This window comes from Heteronotia binoei, chromosome 5 (genome assembly GCF_032191835.1).
Source record: "Heteronotia binoei isolate CCM8104 ecotype False Entrance Well chromosome 5, APGP_CSIRO_Hbin_v1, whole genome shotgun sequence".
Classification (NCBI taxonomy): Eukaryota; Metazoa; Chordata; class Lepidosauria; order Squamata; family Gekkonidae; genus Heteronotia; species Heteronotia binoei.
Window position 1 is genome coordinate 10,581,495 of NC_083227.1, and position 25,485 is coordinate 10,606,979.

General features: G+C 47.6%; 1 protein-coding gene across 1 annotated transcript in view; it reads left to right on the forward strand.

Annotated features, from left to right (window-relative positions):
• Positions 1 to 1,115: 1,115 nt before the first annotated feature.
• LOC132571043 (zinc finger protein 665-like) overlaps positions 1,116 to 25,485 on the forward strand; it is a 41,471-nt gene continuing 17,101 nt past the window's right edge. Inside the window, exons 1-7 of the mRNA XM_060237674.1 lie at positions 1,116 to 1,175; positions 4,407 to 4,935; positions 9,976 to 10,461; positions 11,207 to 11,306; positions 13,148 to 13,218; positions 13,425 to 13,551; positions 16,956 to 17,078. Of these exons, the coding sequence (XP_060093657.1) occupies positions 4,687 to 4,935; positions 9,976 to 10,461; positions 11,207 to 11,306; positions 13,148 to 13,218; positions 13,425 to 13,551; positions 16,956 to 17,078 (1,156 nt within the window). The 5' untranslated portion in view covers positions 1,116 to 1,175; positions 4,407 to 4,686. The remainder of the gene's footprint in view (positions 1,176 to 4,406; positions 4,936 to 9,975; positions 10,462 to 11,206; positions 11,307 to 13,147; positions 13,219 to 13,424; positions 13,552 to 16,955; positions 17,079 to 25,485) is intronic.

The window sequence follows — 25,485 nt, forward strand, 5'->3', positions numbered from 1 at the left end:
GTTAGGGCGCATTAAACAGTGTTTTGCAATTGGATTTTTCTTGTGGAAGAATAGCAAAAAATCCAGTTGCAAAATGCATTATTGAGTGTAGAAGAAGAATTGCAGATATATACCCCACCCTTCCCTCTGAATCAGAGACTCAGAGGGGCTTATGGTCTCCTATATCTTCTCCCACCTCAACAGACACGCTGTGAGGTGGGTGGGGCTGAGAGGGGTCTCACAGCAGCTGCCCTTTCAAGGACAACCTCTTGCTACTCAGATCAAAGGTTTGCTCAATTTGTTAATCTGACTGTTCTGTCATTGAACCATTTTACATTCTAAACCGCTGCCTACCACATAATTTGACTTCACTGCCATTGGTTCTTAAATCGGTCCCATGTCGCATTCTGGGCCACTGCCTACCAGCTCTGTATGGCTCTGCTCAGCTATGTATGGCTTTGCTCACGGTGCTGGATTCCTCGTCTGGTGAAGTGTGCTTAAGAGCACACAAAAGCTTACGCTCTAACTAAAAATGGGTTGGTCGTAAAGGTGAAACTTGACTCCTGCTTTGTTCAAGCACAACTTCTGCCAGAGCTAATGGCTAACCCAAGGCCATTCCAGCAGGTGCTAATGGAGGAGTGGGGAATCAAACCTGGTTCTCCCAGACAAGAGTCCAGCCAGCACCAAACTGGCTCTCAATGTAATGTGAATGCACCCTTAGTCTTCAAGGCAGTGCCGGATTTTTTGTGTTCTGCTGTTTCTCCAGCCCAACGCCCCCCCCCCCCAAAAACACAGTTGTGCAGGGTTTGCAAAATGCTAGAAGGGGGGTGGGGGTGGCAAAGCAAGAAATGAGCCTATAGAAGCGGTCAAAATCAGCCTCTCAATAGTCTAAAGCACACAATAGCCACAAGATCCCGCTATCCCCCCCCCCCCCTCCCATTTCCCTCCAGGACACTGCAGGCTTCTATTGAGTCCTCCTCCCCATAAACCAGACTCTCTCTCCCCACACCACTACCTTTGGACGGAAGTCTCGCCCCAATGAATCACGTGTCGGGGAGTGTAGCCAATGGCATTGCTCTTCGTGTACACGTGCCCCCCCCCTGCAGATGCATCTGGGGGTGTGTGTCTCTTTCTTTGGCTGTCGTCATTGCCTGTCCCTCCTTGTCGTCTGAGCTTTGCCGACCGGCCTCCCGCAAGTAAGGATGGGGTGGGGGTGGGGGGTCTTCAGATCCCACCTTCTTTGCTGGGACGGGGGGGCCAAGCAAGTTGCTTGCAAATGAAGCCCAGTATAGTTGGGGGGGGGGGGGGAGGGATTTGGGTCTGGCCTCCTTTTGCTGGGGCTTGCATTGGGGCATCGCTAGGGTTGCGCCCCTTGCAGGAGCTCGGCTGGAGAGCCGGGAGGGAGAGGGGCTGGGAAGGGCAAAGGGGGTAGGGTGGGGGGAATTGAAGAGCCCCGTGGCGCAGAGCTGCAGTGCTGCAGTCCTAAGCTCTGCTCACGACCTGAGTTCGAGCCCCGGCGGAAGCTGGGTTTTCAGGTAGCCGGCTCGTGGTTGACTCAGCCTTCCGTCCTTCCGAGGTCGGTCAGAGGAGTCCCCAACTTGCTGGGGGGAAAGTGTGGAGGACTGGGGAAGGCAAGGGCAAGCCACCCCGTAAAAAGTGTGCCGTGAAGATGTTGCGAAAGCAGCTGTCACCCCAGAAGTCGGAAACGACTTGTGCTTGCACAAGGGACCTTTCCTTTCCTTTCCCCTGCTTTGTGCCTCGATTGGGATGGGATTGGCAACTTAAGAACATAAGAGAAGCCCTGTTGGATCAGGCCAGTGGCCCATCCAGTCCAACACTCTGTGTCACATAAGAACATAAGAGAAGCCCTGTTGGATCAGGCCAATGGCCCATCCAGTCCAACACTCTGTGTCACACAGTGGCCAAAAACCCCCGGTGCCATCAGGAGGTCCACCAATGGGGCCAGGAGACTAGAAGCCCTCCCACTGTGGGCCCTGCAAGCACCCAGAATACAGAGCATCACTTGCCTCAGAGAGTTCCAACAATACGCTGTGGCTAATAGCCACTGATGGACCTCTGCTCCATATGTTTATCCAGTCTCCTCTTGAAGCTGGCTATGCTGGCAGTGAATTCCACGTGTTAATCACCCTTTGGGTGAAGAAGGATTTCCTTTTATCCGTTTTAACCTGACTGCTCAGCAATTTAATTGGATGGCCATGAGTTTTCGTATTGTGGGGAAGGGAGAAAAGTTCTTCTTTCTCTACCTTCTCTATCCCATGCATACTCTTGTAAACCTCGATCATGTCACCCCTCAGTCAATGTTTCTCCAAGCTAAAGAGCCCCAGGAACTTCTAGGAAGGGCCGGGAGATCTTGAATAGTAATGGATCTCCCCCATAGAAAAAAGGGATGACTTCAGAAGGCGGACTCTGCAGCATAATTAGAAGAAGATATTGGATTTGTCTCCCGCCCTTCACTCTGAATCTCAGAGCGGCTCACAATCTCTATCTTCTTCCCCCACAACAGACATCCTGTGAGGTAGGTGGGGCTGAGAGAGCTCTCCTTTCAAGGACAGCTCTGCAAGAGCTATGGCTGACCCAAGGCCATACCAGCAGCTGCAGGTGGAGGAGTGGGGAATCAAACCCGGTTCTCCCAGATCCACGCACTTAACCACTACACCAAACTGACTCTTGACAGCTTTCTTGACACCTTCCCCAAAACCCGCTTTCACACCCCCATATCTCCAGGAGTTTCCCAAACTGGAATTGGCAACCCTACAGAGAGAGGAGGTCTTCAGAAGAGCTCTGAGGAAGACTGGGGTGGGGGGGGCGGGTAATAGCTAAGGTTTGACAACTGCTTGGAGGAAGGTCTGAGTTCGAACTTCACTCACCTTGGGCCAAGCCTTCCCTCGGTGACTGGTCCACCTTGCAGGGTGGTTGGTTGGTGGAGAGAAGGGGGAAGGACCCCAGGTGGAAGTCTTGGAAGATGGGCAGGATGGAGATGAGTAACTCTGAGTTGGAAAATTTCTAAGGCAAGGGAGGTCCCTAGTGAGATATAATGCCTTAGAGACCTCCCTCTAAAGCAGCCATTTTCTGACCTCTGGAGCCTGGAGATGAATTGTAATTAGGAAAGTTCTCCAGTCCCCATCTATCATCTCTATCTTCTATCATCTCTCTACCATCACAGAATCCTAGAGTTGGAAGGGACCTCCAGGTTCATCTAGTCCAACCCCCTGCACGAAACCCACAAATGCCTCCCCCTAAATTCACAGGATCTTCATTGCTGTCAGATGGCCATCTAGCCTCTGTTGAAAAACCTCCAAGGAAGGAGAGCCCAATTTCATAGAATCCTAGAGTTGGAAGGGACTTCTAGGGTCATCTAGTCCAACACCCTGAGCAACGCAGGAAACTCACAAACACCTCCCGCCTAAATTCATAGGATCCTCATTGCTGTCAGATGGTCATCTAGCCTCTGCTTAAAAACCTCCAAGGAAGGAGAGCCCAATTTCATAGAATCCTAGAGTTGGAAGAGACCTCCAGGGTCATCTAGTCCAACCTCCTGCACAATGCAGGAAACTCACAAACACCTCCCACCTAAATTCATAGGATCCTCATTGCTGTCAGATGGTCATCTAGCCTCTGCTTAAAAACCTCCAAGGAAGGAGAGCCCAATTTCATAGAATCCTAGAGTTGGAAGGGACCTCCAGGGTCATCTAGTCCAACCCCCTGCACAATGCAGGAAACTCACAAAAACCTCCCACCTAAATTCACAGGATCCTCATTGCTGTCAGATGGCCATTTAGCCTCTCCTTAAAAACCTCCAAGGAAGGAGAGCCCAATTTCATAGAATCCTAGAGTTGGAAGGGACCTCCAGGGTCATCTAGTCTAACCCCCTGCACAATGCAGGAAACTCACAAACACCTCCCCCCTAAATTCACAGGATCCTCATTGCTGTCAGGTGGCCATCTAGCCTCTGTTTAGAAACCTCCAAGGAAGGAAAGCCCACCACCTCCCGTGGAAGCCTGTTCCACTGAGGAACTGCTCTATTGCTAACGATGTAGCTATATTCCAGTCTACAGAAACAGAAATCCACATGCTTAAGGTGGGAATAAGTGTGCATCGAGATGCTCCAGTAGATAATTGGAATGGTTTTAGATATTGTTGTTTTAAATTATTGTATAACTTAAATGCTGCTTTTAAACTTACTATATATTGTATAATTTTATTGAACCTGTTGTTAGCCGCCCTGAGCCTGCCTAGGCGGGGAGGGCGTGATATAAATAAAATTTATTATTATTATTATTATTATCCCTAGTCATGGTCTTAGGATCTTAGCCACTGCAACACATGCTGGTTTAATACTGAATGAGAGATGAGGGGTAATCACTGCTGTGGGGCGTGTTGCTCATGATGTCCTAATTTTGTTCCAGAATGTAACAAAATGCGAGGAGGATTGTTTGCAGAAGAGAGCTGAGCACGTGGCCATTGGTGATCGACCGCTAGAAGGATCTGAAGGGGTTTATTTTGGGGGACAGAAAGTCATTGGAATGTTTTTGTGAATAAAACCCCCCAACTAGGCCTCGGTTTGGGAGTTAAATGCTAGATGTTTAGAGTTGGGCGAGAGATTCTTGAGGCGTAAAAGGACACAAAGGGACCAAGACTGTGAAAACGGCTTCCGCCAGAGCATTGACTTTAGTCAAGAGCCCACAAATGGCAGGGAAAGCATACATTTGTGCTTATTGTGGGCAAACATTTCAAGAGACGTCGGCCTTTATGGCGCATGAGAGGACTCATATAGGAGAGCAAATATATAAGTGCTCGCAATGTGGGAGAAGGTATCCTTGTTATTCTGATTTCCTCATACACCAGAAGAGGCGGCAATGTACTTCTGATGGTGGCAAATGTGCCAGTCAGAATGCCCGTCAGCCATCACATAAAGGAGCCCGTCTGGCAGAGAAGGTAAGCAAGTGTGGGGAAAGCTTTAGCAGCAAATGATAACTCCGTCAACACAAAAAACACAACGTGTGGGAGGATCAGAAGGCCTGGTTGAAATGTGGCACAAATGTTCCTCATCAAAATCCATGCTGAGATGATGTATGTGAGTTGATCTCTGAGCTTGGGCCCCACATTGGTATGGATTCTGAGCAGTGTTCCCTCTAAGCTGAGTTAGTGTGAGCTAGCTCATGGTTTTTTAGCCTCAGGCTCAGACATTCTTGTCTTAGCTAAGGAAAAATGCCCCCAAAAGCAAACTAATTTATGCAGTAGCTCACAAGTTTAATGCCGGTAGCTCACGAAGTAGAATTTTTCCCCGCAAAATCCCACAGTTTAGAGGGAGTATTGATTCCGAGTCCTCTGGTTACCCAGATATTTTTAGTCACAGTCCTCTCAGAGCAGCTTCAGCCGAAGATTGTGTTTTGTTCCTCTTTCTGAGGGGTGTGGCCACCCCACCCAAATCCAAAAGAAAACTTACGGCACCTTCAGGGCTGCGGCGGATTTCTTGTAGCATAAGAGAAAGTGGGGTTTACCTCAGGAAAATGTATTGCTAGGATAAACCTGCTAGGATTGTCCCCATGTCTTGTGCAGAGGGTTGGATTAGATGACCCTGGAGGTCCCTTCAAACTCTATGATTCTATGTCCTGAAGGACCAAGTGCGAACCCCAGTGTCCTGAGAGGGGTGGGATGTTGATTCTAGATGGCTATGTATGTTTACATTTGTAAAAAAAAGAACATAAGAGAAGCCATGTTGGATCAGGCTGATGGCCCATCCAGTCCAACACTCACACAGCGGCCGAAAAAAACCAGGTGCCATCAAGAGGTCCATCAGTGGGGCCAGGACACTAGAAGCCCTCCCACTGTGCCCCCTGTCCAAGCACCAAGAATACAGAGCATTACTGCCCCAGACAGAGTTCCAACAATACCCTGTGGCCAATAGCCACTGATGGACCTCTGCTCCGTATGTTTATCCAATCCCGTCTTGAAGCTGCCTATGCTTGTAGCCACCACCACCTCCTGTGGCAGTGAATTCCACGTGTTCATCACCCTTTGTGTGAAGAAGTACTTCCTTTTGTCCGTTCTAACCCGACTGCTCAGCAATTTCACTGAGTGCCCACGAGTTCTTGTCTTGTGAGAAAGGGGAAAAAGGACTTCTTTCTCTACCTTCTCTATCCCACGCACAATGTTGTAAATAACATTCGATCCCCTCAGTCGTCATTTCTCCAAACTAAAAAGCCCAAAGCCTGTGCACTTTGGTACACTGAGTGAGAATGGAGCCTGATCCTTTATTACCGATGTTTTTTGGCCAAATGGGCAGTAAGAGTTTTTGTGAAATAGTATCTTTTGCACAGCAGATGTGTAAACAGTTGACCTGGAACATACTATTCCTAATGGGGTTTGTGGAGAAACAGTCTCTCAGGAGTCTCCTTCCATGACCAGGGTGCAGAAGCTCTGTGGCTCAATTATTTCTGCCTCACAGTCCTCCTTGTTTCCTGGCTCCCTGTTTTAACCCCTTCTTCAGTTGCCGTCACACCAAGCCATCTGAAGCAGGCCTAATCCAAACCCTCCTTGGGCCTATTCCATGCAGTTACTCCCAGGAAAATAGCTGTAGGACTGCACTGAAAACGTGTTTTCCTGTTTCTCAGAGCAGCATTCTAGTGAACACTGCTCCCTATCATGACCTGGAAACTGTTGGGATTCTTCCCTATCGAGTGAGGTTGCCATCTTTTGCTTGGGAAATTCCTGGAGATTTGACAGCTTTCTTTTACCTCAGAAGCTGCGAATAGTCAGATGAATAGTTTTTTTTTTTTTTGGGGGGGGGGAGTCTAAGGAAGGGCACGCCTTGCATCATTGTTTATACTTGCAGACAGTTTTAGGCCAGTTTGGTGTAGTGGTTAAGTGCGTGGACTCTTGCCTGGGAGAACCGGGTTCGATTCCCCACTCCTCCACTTGCAGCTGCTGGAATGGCCTTGGGTTAGCCATAGCTCTCACAAAAGTTGTCCTTGAAAGGGCAGCTGCTGTGAGAGCTCTCTCAGCCCCACCCATCTCACAGGGGGTCTGTTGTGGGGGAAGGAGAAAAAGGAGATTGTAAGTTGCTCTGAGACTTTGATTCAGAGAGAAGCGCAGGGTATAAATCTGCGGTCTTCTTCTTCGCAGTGTTTCATGTGTCCCAGAATTCACATGTTCTGTGTGCCAGAATTTTTTAGAGGGGGCAAGGGGGGACATTCTGCCAGGTTGTGAGAAGTGAATTTTGTGTAAGAGTACTGGCCCCCTTTAAAGAAGAAAAGCTCTGGCTTTAGGAGTTCCCCTTCTGCATGGGCACAGGTTGGGTTGCAGGAGATGTCAGAGGCAGAAGGTGTCATGAGCCCTGACGAGGAGGAGCTGGAAGGGTTAACAGACCTGGAAGAGTTGCCAGCCAGTTCCTCAGCTGAACAAACAGCAGCTGGCCCGTCAATCACTCTCCAGGCACCAGTGTCAGCTGCTGACGATCAATCTCCTCCAAGCTCTCCTCCTCCCATCTCAAGAGTTCGAAGCAGGCTCCGGAAAGACCTTTCAGAGCGAAGACATGAGGCACACCGATGCTTCAGCTCTCTCAGCCCTGAGTTCTAGCAGAGTCACTGCCACCCAGGGAGCAGGCTGATTGACACTCCCATACAGTTCCCACCCAAAACCTGGTAACCTTGTGCAAGCAACAAGTCTGTTCTCTGGCTTGTATCCACGCTCCTTCCTGGTCCTGACCTGCTTGATTTTCTTGGCACCCTGACCTTGTGGCTTTTGGACAATTGACTTCTGATTCTGGTTTGTGATTCTGCATTGGTGACTTGGCTCCTGCTTGACTTCCTGGACTTTGACCTTGAACTGCCTTTGAACTCCTTCCTGCCTGCACCCTGAGAACGTGACAGAGGGTCACGGTCAAACTGAACCCTTTTTCGTGGACTTAGCAGCATGGCCAAGCTGCAGGAATCCACCTGCTTGCTGGATTCCCTCTGGATTCCTTCTCAAAAGCGGGATGTCACTAACACTCAATTTATAGATAGCTTGGGAGCGATATTTCCTCTAAGCTATGGAGTCCTGTGAGCAAAAATTCTACTTTGTGAACTACTGGCATTAAAGTTGCGAGCTATTGCATAAATTAGTTTGCTCTGAGGCCATTTTTCCTGAGCTAGGGCAAAAAATGTGTTAGCTGGAGGCTAAAAAACTGTGAGCTAGCTCACACTAACTCAGCCTAGAGGGAACACTGCTTGGGAGACTCCTTTCTGTGGGAATCTAAGTCTTTTGACCAGCTGTACAGCCAAGATGATGTCCATACCACTGGACTTGATTTCCAGCCAACCATTATGATTAGTCCATAGCTTCTATGACAGAAACATGTTTGCACAGGCAATCCAAATGTGTTGTTCTTCTTAAATCCCACATGTTTGGTCTTTTTTCCCCAAGCCATGTCGGTCTTCAGCAGTGGCAAATGTTTTAAAGTTTTTAAAAAGTCGTTGGGACAAACATATTGTCTGCCATTGGAAGACGCACCAGGATTGCTTTTCGAAAATCAGTTGCACGAAGAGTGGACTTCCGTTGACCGAACTGCTGATAGACTGTTTCCATGGGTAGCCATGTTGGTTTTCAGTATAACAGCTCCATTTGAGGCCTGGTTGGTCTCTGAGGACTCAAATCTAGCTGCTCTGGGGCTGCTCCCACAAAAATGGGTTACTGAATCATCCACATGTCCTCATCCGCAAATTGTGTTCCCTCTGTGCCACCCCCCTCCCCCCCACAACAGTGTTGGTCTCTCCTGATCTCAGCTGCTTGTTCTTCACACAGATATATTCCTGCCCCCTTCTCCTCAGCTAAGTGCTCAGACAGAACTGTTAAGAACATAAGAGAAGCCATGTTAGATCAGGCCAATGGCCCATCCAGTCCAACATTCTGTGTCACACAGCGGCCAAATATATATATATATATATATATATATATATATACACACACACACACACTGTGGCTAATAGCCACTGATGGACCTCTGCTCCATATTTTTATCTAACCCCTTCTTGAAGGTGGCTATGCTTGTGGACGCCACCACCTCCTGTGGCAGTGAATTCCACATGTTAATCACCCTTTGGGTGAAGAAGTACTTCCTTTTATCCGTTTAACCTTTTATCCGTGTTGCCTACAACTTCAGGCCTGTTAAAGAGATGTGTACAATGGTAAAGGGGTCACCGGTCCTTATTGTCCTTGTTATTTATTTGAGGCAATTATTGTCCGCCTTTTCCCAAGGATGGGCTCAGGGCGGATCATGACATTATAAAAATAGTATAACAACCAGAGCGATGTGGCAGTTTGGCAGATCATAACAAATTATAAATGGCGGCTCAGTCGAGCACGTATTATATGAACCGAAGAGAGTGAATAAAATAAAGTTTATGCTACCGCAGAGATGGATCGCCACATAAGGCCAGTCAGGACACCCACTGCCTCAACCAAACGCCTGGTGGAATAGCTCCGTTTTACAGGCCCTGCGAAAAGATAACAATTCGGTGAGGGCCCAGATCTGTAGAGGGAGCTGATTCCACCAGGCTGGGGCCAAGACTGAGAAGACCTTGGCCCTGGTTGAGGCAAGATGGATGCCCTTCGGGCCAGGGGTGGTCAGCAGATGTTGTGTGCTGGAGCGTAGTGATCTCCGGGGCACATATGGGGAGAGGCGGCCACGTAGATACGTCGGTCCCAGGCCATGTAAGGCTTTAAAAGTCAAAAATAAAACCTGTTAACATCCTTAAACAACCAAACAGAGACGCTAAGCTTTTCCAAAGAACCATGGAGCCATATCTAAAAAGGCTTGGTTTGTAATATAGCAGAATGGTATTCGGCCAGGTCTACAAACCACAAGGAGCACTTTTGTTCTGATCCACCAGGGTAATTCTCATGTGTGTGTCCTGAGCATACAAAGGTTGGTGAGGTTCAGTGGCGTATCTCCATTCTCTCAGTATGACTTTTTGTGCTTCTCCTTCCCCGTAGAGAGAAGCCTCTCTCCATAGCCAAGTGACCCAAGGTAAACCTACAGATTTGGAGGGGAAAGAAATGGAGAAGCAGAACCCAGAAGGTCCTGGAACTGGCAAGACTGCAAGGAAGGGCATCTATCCCATCTTTGCCAGGAGTGGCGTTGAATTCTGGGAAAGAACTGTGCCAGATATCTATGATCAGCCCACTGCATTCTCAGATGTCCATTGTGGATGCTTCCGGCAGTTCCGCTACCATGAGGCCGATGGGCCCCGAGAAGTTTGCAGTCAGCTCCATGGACTTTGCAACCAGTGGCTGAAGCCGGAGAGGCACACCAAGAAGCAGATCCTGGACCTGGTGATCCTGGAGCAGTTCCTGACTCTCCTGCCCCAGGAAATGCAGTGCTGGGTCAGAGGATGTGGGCCGGAGACCAGTTCCCAGGCGGTGGCCCTGGCCGAAGGCTTCCTCCTGAGTCAGGCAGAGGAGAAGAGGCAGGCAGAACAGGTGAGGGGGATTTCCACCAATAAGGTCCAATTCAAGCAACGATATCTGGCCTTATCCTAAAGGTTCCCTGTCAGACATCATTTCAAAAGAGAGATTACATGTCCTCCTTAGGCAGCCTATTCTAGAGGATTTCTTAAGAACATAAGAGAAGCCCTGTTGGATCAGGCCAATGGCCCATCCAGTCCAACATTCTGTGTCACACAGTGGCCAAAAAAAACAGGTGCCATCAGGAGGTCCATCAGTGTGGCCAGGGCATAGAAGCCCTCCCACTGTTGCCACCCTCAAGCACCAAGAATACAGAGCATTGCTTGCCCGAGAAGAAGAGTTCCACTGGTGGAATAGCCACTGGTGGACCTCTGCTCCATATGTTGATCCAATCCCCTCTTAAAGCTGTCTATGCTTGTAGCTGCCACCACCTCATGTGGCAGTGAGTTCTGTGTGTTAATCACCTTTTGGGTGAAGAAGGACTTCCTTTTATCTGTTCTAACCTGACTGCTCGGCAATTTCATTGAATGCCCACGAGTTCTTGTATTGAGAGAAAGGGAGAAAAAGACTTCTTTCTCTACCTTCTCCATCCCATGCATAATCTTGTAAACTTCATCATGTCACCCCTCAGTTGATGTTTCTCCAAGCTAAAGAGCCTCTCCAGATGACTCGCTACGTCTGCTGCTGGGAGGGTGCAGGATCCATTCCGTGGTCTCGTTTCCGTTCCATCTCTTCCCTTTCTCTCTCACTGCTGTTTCAGATGCAGCCACCATTGGTGAAGAAAGAAACTATGTTCCATAAGGCGGAAGGAGATTCCTTGGGGCAAGGGCAGGATTGTGCCCAAGATGCCCTCTCCTATGGTAAGGCCTCGTCATGCCTAGATGTGTTTGAGGCACGCTTTGAATTTGATGGGTAGAGAGTTCAGGTCAGGAAAAAAAATGAAACACTTCTTCACACAATGCAGAATTAATTTCCAGCACCCAATGTCCTCTGACGGTGATGCCTATAAAAGGAGATTAGGCACATTCATGGAGGGTACTTCCTCCCATTAATTTAGATCAGGGGTGTCAAACATGTGGCCTGAGGGCAGAATCAGGCCCGCAAAGGGCTCCTATCAGGCCCCCGAGCAACTGGCTGTCATCTGCTTCCTTCTCCCTCCCTCTTGCTTCCTTCTCCATAACAGCTTGCTTTGCAAGGCTTGCTCAATCGCACAGGAGCTACAGAGCAAAACCTCTATTTTCTCCATTGGCTGAGGCTCCTCCCTTGGGGAGGAAGAGCTTGCTTTGCCAGGCCCTGTCAGCCACACAGCAGAACTACTGAGCCAAGCCTCTGTTCCTTCTATTGGCTGAGACTCCTCCCCCCTCCTGGTCCCCTGGGGAAAGAAGGAAAGAGCCAGAGCTTCCTTTGCACAGTTCCCTGGATCCCCATGGGAGAGATAGAAAGAAAGCACCTTTAAGACTGAGTGCTAATATTTTAAACATGTTTAAACCATTAATTGTTCTTTGTCTGTGTCCTTTATAAAGTTTATATCTCTGCTGCCTAGGGTTGCCAAGTCCAATTCAAGAAATATCTGGGGACTTTGGGGGTGGAGCCAGGAGACTTTGGGGGTGGACCAGGAGACATTGGGGCGGAGCCAGGAACAAGAGTGTGACAAGCATAACTGAACTCCAAGAGAGTTCTGGCCATCACATTTTAAGGGACAGCACACCTTTTTAAATGTCTTCCTTCCATAGGAAATAATGAAGGATAAGGGCACCTTCTTTTGGGGCTCATAGAATTGGACCCCCTGGTCCAATCGTTTTGAAATTTGGGGGATACTTTGGGGAGAGGCACTAGATACTATATTGAAAATTTGGTGCCTCTACCTCAAAAAACAGCTCCCCCAGAGCCCCCGAAACCTCCAGATCAATTCCCCATTATACCCTATGAGAAGACGTTTCCCTCTCCCCCCCTCCCCCTCCCCCCCCCCCCGTTTCTGGGAAATCTGATGCAGGGGACAGAACTCACTCACCTCCGGAGGTGCAAAGGCACATGGTCCTTTGGGGGCGTGGCTGGGCTCCCCTCCCTTCACCGGCCAGCTGACTGGGGGCGGGAAGCAGCCTGAGAAAACGGAAGAGCTCTGGCTGCCATTCTCCTCCCTCCCCTCCCCCCGCTTTCCCTTTTATGGCCAGCGGGGGGAGGAGGCTCCAAATCTGGAGTCTCCAGGCCTAGCGGGGGATTTGGGAACCCTACTGCTGCCTAATCTTAAATAGGAACACACATGGCCCGGCCTGACATGGCCTGGCCCAAAACATGGCCCTCATAAAAAATGAATTTGACACCCCTGATTTAGATATTTATATTCTGCCTTCCTTCCAGAAGAGGAACTCAAGACACCCCAAAAACTCCTTCGTATGACCCTTGAGTCCCCAGTTGTGCTCAAGTCTGGGCCGAGTGTGACAGTGACATGTCTCGCGACATCGTTTCCACCCCATCCCCCTCTTTCCCTCTCCCCAGACCAGACACAGGTCATACAGAAATCTGAAACAAGTCGGCAGCGTTTCTAATCCCTGAGGCTCGCGGGGACCCGCTGCTTTTCTTCTGCCTCTCTTAGAATTTAGTAGAAACTTTGCTGAGTGTACGCAGGGCGAGGTTTTGCACCCCTGTGAAGCAGGGAGCGGACAAGCAAACAGTCTTCCTTCCTCCTTTGTCTCACTAACAGGCAGTGAAGAGATGGTGCTGAGACGCTGTCTTTTCAGAGATGTGGAAACGGCTGCTGCACCCCCAGTCCAGGTAGGACAGATAAGGACAGCCTGGGTCCTTCCTCTTTTCCCAGGGGGGCTTTTGTGCCTGCAGTTTCTACAAGGTGTCTGGGCAGGAGATTCTCTGAACCCTGTCCCCTTTTTCCTTCCCAAGCCTTTTATCTTGTACCTTCCCGGACTGCTCCCTTCCAATGTGCAATCTCTGCCTCTGATGAGGGAATCTTCTTTTTCTTTCAGGGTCCCTTTTCCTTTGAGGAGGTGTCCGTCTCTTTCACTGAAACAGAATGGGCCCTGCTGGATCCGGGACAAAGAGCTCTGTACAGGGAAGTCATGCTGGAGAATTATGAGAATGTGGCCTTTCTGGGTAAGGATCTTTCCTAGGTGTCAGAGGTGTGAATTGCTTCCATTGTGATGAGGCATTAATCCAAATATTGAATAACAATACACTGTTTTGAGGCCTGTCCTTCTACTTGGGGAGGGGCTGTGGCTCACTGGGGGAACATCTGCTTGGAATGCAGAAAGTTTCCAGTTTGGTTTAGAAAGTCCTCAGTTTGCTGTAGTGGTTAAGTATGTGGACACTTATCTGGAAGAACCAGGTTTGATGCCCCACTCCTCCACTTGCACCTGCTGGCATGGCCTTGGACCAGCCATAGCTCTGGCAGAGGTTGTCCTTGAAAGGGCAGCTTCTGGGAAAGCTCTCTCAGCCCCACCCACCTCACAGGGTGTCTGTTGTGGGGGGAGAAGATATTATAGGAGATTGTAAGCCTTGAAAGGGCAGCTGCTGTGAGAGCTCTCTCAGCCCCACCCACCTCACAGGGTGTCTGTTGTTGGGGGAGAAGATATAGGAGATTGTAAGCCGCTCTGAGTCTCTAATTCAGAGAGAAGGACGGGGTATAAATCTGCAGTCTTCTTCACTTGCAGCTGCTGGAATGGCCTTGGGTCAGCCGTAGCTCTTGCAGGAGTTGTCCTGGAAAGAGCAGCTTCTGGGAGAGCTCCCTCAGCTCCACCCACCTCCCAGGGTGTCTGTTGTCGGGGGAGAAGATATAGGAGATTGTAAGCCGCTCTGAGTCTCTGATTCAGAGAGAAGGACAGAGTATAAATCTGCAGTCTTCTTCACTTGCAGCTGCTGGAATGGCCTTGGGTCAGCCAGAGCTCTTGCAGAAGTTGTCCTGGAAAGGGCAGCTTCTGGGAGAGCTCTCTCAGCCCCACCCAGCTCCCAGGGAGTCTATTCTGGGGGGGGGGGGGGAGATATAGGAGATTGTAAGGCACTCTGAGTCTCTGATTCAGAGAGAAGGATGGGGTATAAATCTGCAGTTGTCGTCTTCTTTCGCCTTCTCCTTCCCCGTCTTCCCCAGCATCTCCAATGAAACAGATTAGGTAGGAGGTGATCTGAAAGACGTCTGCCTGAGACCCTGGAGACCAGCTGGGGGTCAGTGTAGACAAGACTGACTTAAAGGGACCAAGGGTATTCAGTATAAGGCAGCTTCATTTGTTCACGTGGCTGTACTTGCCCAGAGGCAACTGAGGCCAGTTTTGTGACTCTGAGGGGAATTCGAGTCACTTCGAGACTAGACTACTGCAATGCCCTCTACATGGGGCTGCCCTTATATCGAACACGGAAACTTCAGGTAGTCCAGAACGCGGCGGCCAGGCTGCTAGAGGGACTACCACAGTGGGAACATGTGCGGCCTGGGCTGCGGGATCTGCATTGGCTGCCGGTTGTGTACCGTGTTCGCTATAAGGTGCTGGTTATTACCTTTAAAGCCCTATATGGCCGGGGACCTGCCTACCTAAGGGACCGCCTCTCCCCATATGTTCCCCAGAGAGCACTGAGATCTAGCTCTCAGAACCTTTTAACAATCCCCGGGCCAAGAGAAGCTAGGTTGAAGGCTACTAGGGAGCAAGCCTTCTCGGTAATGGCCCCTCGTTGGTGGAACCACCTTCCAGAGATGGTGCGAGCCCTGCGGGACCTGAATCAGTTCCGCAGGGCTTGCAAAACATTTCTTTTCCAGCTCGCCTTTGAGACAGAACCTGATTAACCTGACGTATGGCCACCTAGCCATCTTGTGGATATTATGATTTATAGTAATTTAGCACCTATTTTATCTATTTTAAATAATTTATTTGTAATTGATTTTTTAAAACTGTTTACATTGTTTACTTGAATCATGGAATTCCATGTCTGTGAGCCGCCCTGAGCCCGCCTTTGGCGGGGGAGGGCGGGGTATAAAAATAAAGTTGTTGTTGTTATTATTATTATTATTATTATTATTATTTAGCAGAGCAGGACTCCCATCTGCATCTGAGAGAGACAGAGCGACTGTTCCAAAGGAACTCTTCTTTATTGCAGTAGAAAACCACAATGCAAAAGTATTCAAGCAAATAGAACTTTAGTATCCATCATTCGGGGGTAGGGGGGACATCCCAATACTTATTTTAAAAAGAGCGCACTTGGAGATATATCTATTCGGAAGATATATATTTCCAGCTACCTGTCAAAACCCACAAAGGGGGTGGTTGGCAAAAAGCTCCAAACAAAAGCAAGGAAAGGCAAAGTCCCCTGTGTGAGCACAAAAACAAAACACGGACATTGTATACCTGTAGAATCCAATATAGCTGTCAAACGGACCCGTGACAAACTTGGCAAATCGCAGCCCCTCCTACAGAGCAGGCATGAAGTTTGCCTGTAGTTAATGTGGTAACTGTAGGGCAAGAAGCTCCAGACGACTATGGCGCCTCTTCATAGAATCATAGAGTCATAGAATCCTAGAGTTCGAAGGGACCTCCAGGGCCATCTAGTCCAACCCCCTGCACAATGCAGGAAACTCACAAACACCTCCCCCTCAATTCACAGGATCTTCACTGCTGTCAGATGGCCATCTAGCTTCTGTTGAAAAACCTCCAAGGAAGGAGAGCCCGATTTCATAGAATCCTAGAGTTGGAAGGGGACTCCAGGGCCATCTAGTCCAACCCCCTGCACAATGCAGGAAACTCACAAACACCTCCCCCTAAATTCACAGGATTCTCATTGCTGTCAGATGGCCATCTAGCCTCTGTTAAAAAACCTCCAAGGAAGGAGAGCTAGAGATGGAAGGGGCCTCCAGGGCCATCTAGTCCAACCCCCTGCACAATGCAGGAAACTCACAAATACCTCCCCCAAGTGCTTGAAAGTGCTTGAAAAAGATGAGGGTGTTAGGGATGCTCAAATCACAAATGCCTGCAATTCAAGCCAAGCCACTTGATAATTACATAAACCCTTGGGGGAACTTGGGTGCTTTCCCTCATAGATCCATTCTGCTGAGCAGTCGGGTTAGGATGGATAAAAGGAAGTCCTTCTTCACCCAAAGGGTGATTAACACATGGAATTCACTGCCACAGGAGGTGGTGGCAGCTACAAGCATAGACGGCTTCAAGAGGGGATTGGATCAACATCTGGAGCAGAGGTTCATCAGTGGCTATTAGCCACAGGGTATAGATGGAACTCTCTGTCTGGGGCAGTGATGCTCTGTATTCTTGGTACTTTGGATGGGCAACAGTGGGAGGGCTTCTAGTGTCCAGGCCCTGCTGAAGGCACCTGATTTTTTTGGCCACTGTTTGACACAGAGTGTTGGAGTGAACGGGCCATCGGCCTGATCCAACATGGCTTCTCCTATGTTCTTATGGATTGTGAGGTTTTATCTTGACCGTGGTTCCATCCTTCCAAAAGAATTTTAAATTTATTTCCTTCCCCATAGAAGAATGATCATTTTCTCTTTTTCTTTGCAAAAGAAGCCAGAGGTATAAGAGAGAGTACAGTGGAGACAGACAACAGCCTTGGATCCGAAGGAAGGCTGGAGAATTCCTCAGGGAGATCCCGAGAGCATCTTTGCTTCCCAGATGAGTTGGCCGAGGGTGAGTATCTTTCATGGTTATTTTAAGGGAACAGGCAAGAAATAGCCATGGGGGAGTTCTGATTCACTTCTGAACAATTTTTGGTTTGGTTGAATCATACAGTTGTCAAGACCCCCCATAGTTCAAAGAGCACAAACGATCCACTTTATAAATGGTTGAACAAAATAGGAGTCGATTGCACCTTTAAGACCAACAATTTTATTCAGAACGTCAGCTTTCATGTGCCTGCACACTTCTGCAGACGAGGAATGAGGTACAGTAAGCAGAGCCACATAGAGCTGGTGGAGTTTAGAATGCCAAGTGGTACAAAGTTAAAAACCAATAGCAACATTAACAAATTCAGAAGACCTTTGATCTGGGTTGCATGAGCTTGGGAAACCATGAAACAGTAACATGTCAGAATGCGAGAATGCCTGTTAATTATTCTATTGCTAATAAACCCGGGTCAAAAAGAAGGCATTTCTTTCCCAGAAGTCCTTCCCGTCCAACCAACTTACCTTTTAACATGTAACATAAATATATACATCATTCCAGTTTGCCAGCAGGAAAAAAATACATTAAAATATAGTAGAAGATGGGTTTAATATATGTGATGAGATAAACAGTCAATATTCCTAATTTGAGTCTGTCAGTACAAAAGCATTATTCTGATACACTATCCTAAAAGAGAAATACAATGGAATACTGTGGATATATCACCCTACTTGGTGAAAGTGGGTTTAGCATCTGTAATGAGATAAAAAAAACCAATATCCCTGTTCAGTCCTGGGGAGGTGTTTGTTCCAAGTTTCATAATAATTTGTAATTCAGCAGTTTCTCTCTCCATTCTGTTCTTGAAGTTCCTTTGCAGTAAAACGGCTCCTTTGAGGTCACCCATTGAATGCTTTGGAAGGTTAAAGTGTTCCCCCACAGGTTTTTAATTCCTGATGTCAGATTTGTGGCTATATGTGGCTCTGCTTACTATACCTCATTCCTCGTCTGAAGAAGTGTGCATGCACACAAAAGCTTACGTTCTGAATAAAACTCAGTTGGTCTTAAAGGTGCAATCAACTCCTATTTTGTTCTACTACTTCAGATCAACACGGCTGCCTATTTGGATTTGTAAATGGTGGTTTATTGACCGTTGATAACGGGTTACAGATATGATGGCTTTTGCGAAGACTGGCAAGGTGGGCAACTTGCCCCCTTATATAGGTTATCTTAAACCGTTATACTTTTGAAAGCAAGCGGGAAGCAAAAGCGGGAAACGTTCATCCCTCCCCCCAAGAAGAAGAAGATATTGGATTTATATCCCACCCTCCACTTCGAAGAGTCTCAGAGCGGCTCACAATCTCCTTTCCCTTCCTCCCCCACAACAGACACCCTGTGAGGTGGGTGGGGCTGGAGAGGGCTCTCACAGCAGCTGCCCTTTCAAGGACAGAGGCTCAGAGCGGCCTACAATCTCCTTTCCCTTCCTCCCCCACAACAGACACCCTGTGAGGTGGATGGGGCTGAGAGGGCTCTCACAGCAGCTGCCCTTTCAAGGACAGAGGCTCAGAGTGGCCTACAATCTCCTTTCCCTTCCTCCCCCACAACAGACACCCTGTGAGGTGGGTGGGGCTGGAGAGGGCTCTCACAGCAGCTGCCCTTTCAAGGACAGAGTCTCAGAGCGGCCTACAATCTCCTTTCCCTTCCTCCCCCACAACAGACACCCTGTGAGGTGGGTGGGGCTGGAGAGGGCTCTCACAGCAGCTGCCCTTTCAAGGACAGAGTCTCAGAGCGGCCTACAATCTCCTTTCCCTTCCTCCCCCACAACAGACACCCTGTGAGGTGGGTGGGGCTGGAGAGGGCTCTCACAGCAGCTGCCCTTTCAAGGACAGAGTCACAGAGCGGCCTACAATCTCCTTTCCCTTCCTCCCCCACAACAGACACCCTGTGAGGTGGGTGGGGCTGAGAGGGCTCTCACAGCAGCTGCCCTTTCAAGGACAGATGCTCAGAGCGGCCTACAATCTCCTTTCCCATCCTCCCCCACAACAGACACCCTGTGAGGTGGGTGGGGTTGAAAGGACTCTCACAGCAGCTGCCCTTTCAAGGACAGAGTCTCAGAGCGGCCTACAATCTCCTTTCCCTTCCTCCCCCACAACAGACACCCTGTGAGGTGGGTGGGGCTGGAGAGGGCTCTCACAGCAGCTGCCCTTTCAAGGACAGAGTCTCAGAGCGGCCTACAATCTCCTTTCCCTTCCTCCCCCACAACAGACACCCTGTGAGGTGGGTGGGGCTGGAGAGGGCTCTCACAGCAGCTGCCCTTTCAAGGACAGAGTCTCAGAGCGGCCTACAATCTCCTTTCCCTTCCTCCCCCACAACAGACACCCTGTGAGGTGGGTGGGGCTGAGAGGGCTCTCACAGCAGCTGCCCTTTCAAGGACAGATGCTCAGAGCGGCCTACAATCTCCTTTCCCATCCTCCCCCACAACAGACACCCTGTGAGGTGGGTGGGGTTGAAAGGACTCTCACAGCAGCTGCCCTTTCAAGGACAGAGTCTCAGAGCGGCCTACAATCTCCTTTCCCTTCCTCCCCCACAACAGACACCCTGTGAGGTGGGTGGGGCTGGAGAGGGCTCTCACAGCAGCTGCCCTTTCAAGGACAGAGTCTCAGAGCGGCCTACAATCTCCTTTCCCTTCCTCCCCCACAACAGACACCCTGTGAGGTGGGTGGGGCTGAGAGGGCTCTCACAGCAGCTGCCCTTTCAAGGATAACTTCTGCCAGAGCTATGGCTGACCCAAGGCCATGCAAGTGGAGGAGTGGGGAATCAAACCCGGTTCTCCCAGGTCCGCACACTTAACCAATACACCAAACTGGCTCTCCGCACCAAACTGGCTCTCCAAGACCACACCAAGACATCTCCCTTCCCCTTATAGGTGCATCTTGGCTATCGGCGCAGCCTTGGTAACCCTTAACAACTCTAGGCCAGTTGGAACAAATTTGTATAATTGTCTCAAAGATATAAGCAGAGCAGCAACAGAGCAGCAGCACTTAACAAAAATGGCAAGGCATTTGACAACAGTCTGCCGGCTTAGGAGAGAGGGAGGCCTGAGGGGCTGGAGGCTCAGAAACTACTTCTGGCAAAAGCTCAGCTGTGGTGTTTGAGGAGACGAGAAGAAGGTGATGATGATACTGGATTTATATCCCACTCTCCACTCTGAATCTCAGAGTGGCTCACAAGCTTCTTTATCTTCCTCCCCCATAACAGTCACCCACTGAGGTGGGTGGGGCTGAGAGAGCTCTCTTAGAAGCTGCCCTTTCAAGGACAACCTCTGCCAGAGCTATGGCTGACGCAAGTGCAAGTCGGGGAGAGGGGGATCAAACCCGGTTCTCCCACATAAGAGTCTGTGCACTTAACCACTACACCAAACTGGCTCTCGCATATATACTAGAGGTATACTAGAGATTCTGGGGAGGTTCCTCAAAGAACAGCCATCTTACTTTAAAAAAACTTGCTATTTCAATGTCAACAGGTTGTTTCATACCCCAAGGGTAGGTTTATATTTCTTAAAGGGTTGTTAGATGGTTCTCCTCTTGCAATAGCCTGAATTTATGCCCCTAATACTAACCAATAGGACTTTGAGGTTTGTAGAATCTTTTGGGCTCAAGTGCCGTGTTCTACTGGAGAAAGTTTTTCTTCCAGACGTTTCGTTCTCGGCTGCGGAGAACATCCTCAGTGGCATCGCAACCGGAGCAGGTGGAGGCGGTGGGCCGCGGGCGCTGGCGGGGAAGGCGGCGAGTGAGGGAGGGAGCGTCCCTGCGCCTGCGCTAAACCGGGACCTTTAATGGTCCCGGTATAGGCAGCCCGGGAGCCGGGATTGGGTGGCCAGAACCGGGAATGTCCCGGGAGACCGGGACGGTCTGGCCACCCTACTTTCTCCAGTAGAACACGGCACTGGAGCCCAAAAGATTCTACAAACCCCAATGATGTTACCAGCCGTGAAAACCTGAAATCTTTGACAATAGGACTTTGTTCGTGACACTCTGAATCAACTTTCTAAATTTCAGACAGGGAGATCTGGTAATTGGAGGCAAGATGAATATGATTGTTAATCCCAAATTAGACAAGACTTATAGAAACAGTATACCAAATTTAGTTGACTTTGACTTAGAGAATATTTTCAGGCAGTATGGTCTGTTTGTTGCCTGGAGGGTGAAGAATCCTGGGGTTAAAGAATTCACATACTATTCTGCAACTCTTGATATCTCATGATAGTGGGCATGTTTAGCCTGAAGAGGAGGCGGCTGAGAGGTGATAGGATCACCAAGTACTTGAAGGGCTGTCATATAGAGGATAGTGTGGAATTGTTTTCTGTGGTCCTAGAAGGTGGGATCAGAACCAGTGGGTTGAAGTTACATCAAAAGAGTTTCCAGCTCAGCATTAGGAGGAACTTCCTGACCTTTAGAGCGGTTCCTCAGTGGAACAGGCTTCCTCAGGAGGTGGTGGGCTCTCCTTCCTTGGAGGTTTTTCAACAGAAGCTAGATGGCCATCTGACAGCAATGAAGATCCTGTAAATTTAGGGGGAGGTGTTTGTGAGTTTCCTGCATTGTGCAGAGGGTTGGACTAGATGACCCTGGAGGTTCCTTCCAACTCTAAGATTCTATGATTCTAAGAACTTCCTGACCGTTAGAGCGGTTCCTCAGTGGAACAGGCTTCCTCGGGAGGTGGTGGACTCTCCTTCCTTGGAGGTTTTTAAACAGAGGCTAGACGGCCATCTGACAGCAATGAAGATCCTGTGAATTTAGGGGGAGGTATTTTTGTGTTTCCTGCATTGTGCAGTGGGTTGGACTAGATGACCCTGGAGGTCCCTTCCAACTCTATGATTCTATGATCTATTCTCACATTGACTATTTGCTGTTCTTGACTTCACTTTTGGATAAACTTATTGATGTAGATATCGGGTCACGTTCTATATCATTCCTGGGTTGCTAGTTCTCTTAACTTTCATGACACAGATATATCATATTCATTTTGGTTATTAAATACTTTATTATTAAACAAAGAAACCATCTGTGCAGAAATTACTAACCTAGAAGAATATTTTCGTTTTAATTCTGATTGTGAGGTCAAACACTAAATCATTTGGGATGCTTTCAAGAAATTGCTTCGGAGTCATCTCATTGCATGGACATTATCCTATAAGAAAAGAAAAAAAAAACAGTTACAGAACTACAAACCACAACAAAGGCATTAAACAGATGACATATGGCAACAAAAAAAGCTAAGAAAACTTAATATTGAACGGAAAAAATTAGAGCTACTTGAAATATCACAGATTCAAAAACAATTGCTTTTTGGTAAACAGAAATTTCTTACAAAAACTCCCAAATTTAAGATCGTTGAAATATAGGGTAATTCATAAAAAAAAAACCTGTCTAATTCACACTATTAGATCTCCACAGGGGGTTCTCTTGGAGAAATCGGGGGGGGGGGGGGTTGTTTAAATTTTCAATCAAATCGAAATGTTTAGTTACACTACCACAGAAATACATGGATTTTGCCTTTTATTGAATAATAGATTACTACTGGAGAATTGTATCCTTTTTATTCAATAACTGTGTAGGATTGTCTTTATATTGTTAGTATGTTCATTATTTATATTTTTGAGTGTATCTAAATTTTGTTTTTATATTTTATAATGTATCACGTTAAATGTAACTGAACCATTACTTTGCTGTTTATTAACATATAGTTTAATAAAAAAAATTCTTGAATTTTTAAAAAAAGATATTCTAGGGAAAAATGGAGGGGTGGTTAAGATTGGCCAAGCTGGACAAGGCCAAAGGGCGATCAATTCTTTCCTACTGTCATCACATGAATGCCTTTGGACCTTACCAGCCCTCTCAGGTGCTAACAGGATCCCTCTCTTTATTCCAGGAGAGGATGATCAACAGAATGAGGAGGGTGAGGAACTTCACCAGCAAATGCCAGATAGAGATAAAAGTGAAGACTTGAAAGAATGTTTCAGGAATCGAGGCAGACCTAAGCAAAGTATAATGAGGGCAAGCAAAATCATTCAGTGTGGATATTACTTCAGAAATAGATCACAGGCCCTTGTATACCAAAAAATACACAGAGAGGAGAAATCTTTTGAATGCTCAGAGTGTGGAAAGAAATTCAGTCATAGTTGCAGGCTGCAGGAGCATCGAAGAACCCACACAGGGGAGAAACCTTTTCAGTGCTCAGAGTGTGGCAAGAAATTCAGACAGAGAGGAACTCTTCAACAGCACCAAAGAACCCACACAGGGGAGAAACCCTTTGAATGCTCAGTGTGTGGAAAGAGATACAGCCAGAGGCCCAGTTTTCAGTTGCACCAAAGAACTCACACAGGGGAGAAACCTTTTGAATGCTCAGTGTGTGGGAAGAGATTTAGTCAAAGCAGCAGTCTTCAGCAGCATCAAAGAACCCACACAGGGGAGAAACCTTTTCAGTGCTCAGTGTGTGGAAAGAAATTCAGACATAGTTCCAGTCTTCAGTCACATCAACGAACCCACACAGGGGAGAAACCTTTTGAATGCTCAGAATGTGGAAAGAAATTTAGTCAGAGTCGCCCTCTTCAGCTGCACCGAAGAACCCACACAGGGGAGAAACCTTTTGAATGCTTGGTGTGTGGAAAGAAATTCTCTCATAGTGGCAGTCGTCAATTGCACCAAAGAACCCACACAGGTGAGAAACCTTTTGAATGTTCATGGTGTGGGAAGAAATTCAGTATGAAAAACAATCTTCACAAGCACCAGAGAACCCACACTGGGGAGAAACCCTTTGAATGCTCATTGTGTGAAAAGAAATTCAGTCAGAATTATCATCTTCAACAGCATCAAAGAAGCCACACAGGGGAGAAACCCTTTGAATGCTCAATGTGTGGAAGGAGATTCAGTATACGTAGCAATCTTCATGTGCACCAAGGAACCCACAGAGGGGAGAAACCCTTTGAATGCTCAGAATGTGGAAAGAGATTCAGTTTGAGAAGAACTTTTCAAGTACATCAAAGAACCCACACTGGGGAGAAACCCTTTGAATGCTTAGTGTGTGGGAAGAGATTCAGTTACACTAACAGTTTTCAACACCACCAAAGATCCCACACAGCGGAGAAACCTTTTGAATGCTCAGAATGTGGGAAGAAATTCAGTACAAATAACAGTTTTCACAGGCATCAGAGAACCCACACTGGGAAGAATGCTCATTGTGTGGGAAGAAATTCAGTATAAGTAGCAATCTTCATGTGCACCAAGGAACCCACAGAGGGGAGAAACCCATTGAATGCTTAGAGTGTGGAAGGAAATTCAGTAGGAGTAGCCATCTTCAAGAGCATCTGAAAACCTACACACAGGAAAAACCTTTTGAGTGCTCAGAGCGCGGAAAGAAATTCAGTCACAGTGGCAGTCTTCACAAGCATCAGAGAACCCATACAGGGTAGAAACCCTTTGAACGCTCAGAATATGGAAAGAGATTTAGTCAGCATGTCACTCTTCAAACATATCAGAGAACTGCATGGAAGAAAACCTTTGAATGCTTGAAGCGTGGAATGAGATTCAGTCAGAGTGGCAGTCTTGAACTGCATCAAGAACAGCATCAGAATGTGGAAAGAGATTCAATTGGAGTTGCCATCTTCAAACTGCTGACTTAAACTGCCTTGAAATTGTTGGGTCTTGACAACTAATCAACCCAGTGATCAGACCATTTTTATTAAATATCTGAGCAGACCCAGGGTAATCGTGATGCTATCTTAGTCTTGGTCATTGGTTTTGGTTTTAAAACATTTTTTTTGATAACATATGGTAACAATATCCATTTATATCGTCTCATTCGCTAACCCATATGATATTTTCTAACCCCCCCTCCCTCCATTACTAGACTCCCGCCGAAGTTATATACTTAAAGTTAACTTATAAAGGTACCCTTAACTATAAAAATCTATATTTGTATTCTACCTTTTTCTGATACTTAATCATTATTAAAAAATTGTCCAATGTCTTTTTACATTCCATTCTTTCTCTACGTAACATCTAAATTTCTTCCACTCCCTTTTAAACACATCCAGATCATAGTCTCTTAGGATTCTTGTTAGTTTATCCATCTCACTCCACGATAAAACTTTCACAATCCAATCCCATTTCTCTTGTATTTTATCTTGCTTCCACAACTGCGCATACAATGTCCTAGCAGCTGAGAGCAAGTACCAAATTAAAGTTCTATCTTCTTTTGGAAATTTTTCCATTTGTAACCCCAACAGAAAAGTCTCTGCTACTTTCTTGAAGTCATATCCCAAAATCTTAGATTTTTCTTGTTGTATCATCTGCCAGAACTTTTTCGCTCTTTCACATGTCCACCACATATGATAAAAAGAACCTTCATTTTTTTTTACATTTCCAACATCTATCCAACA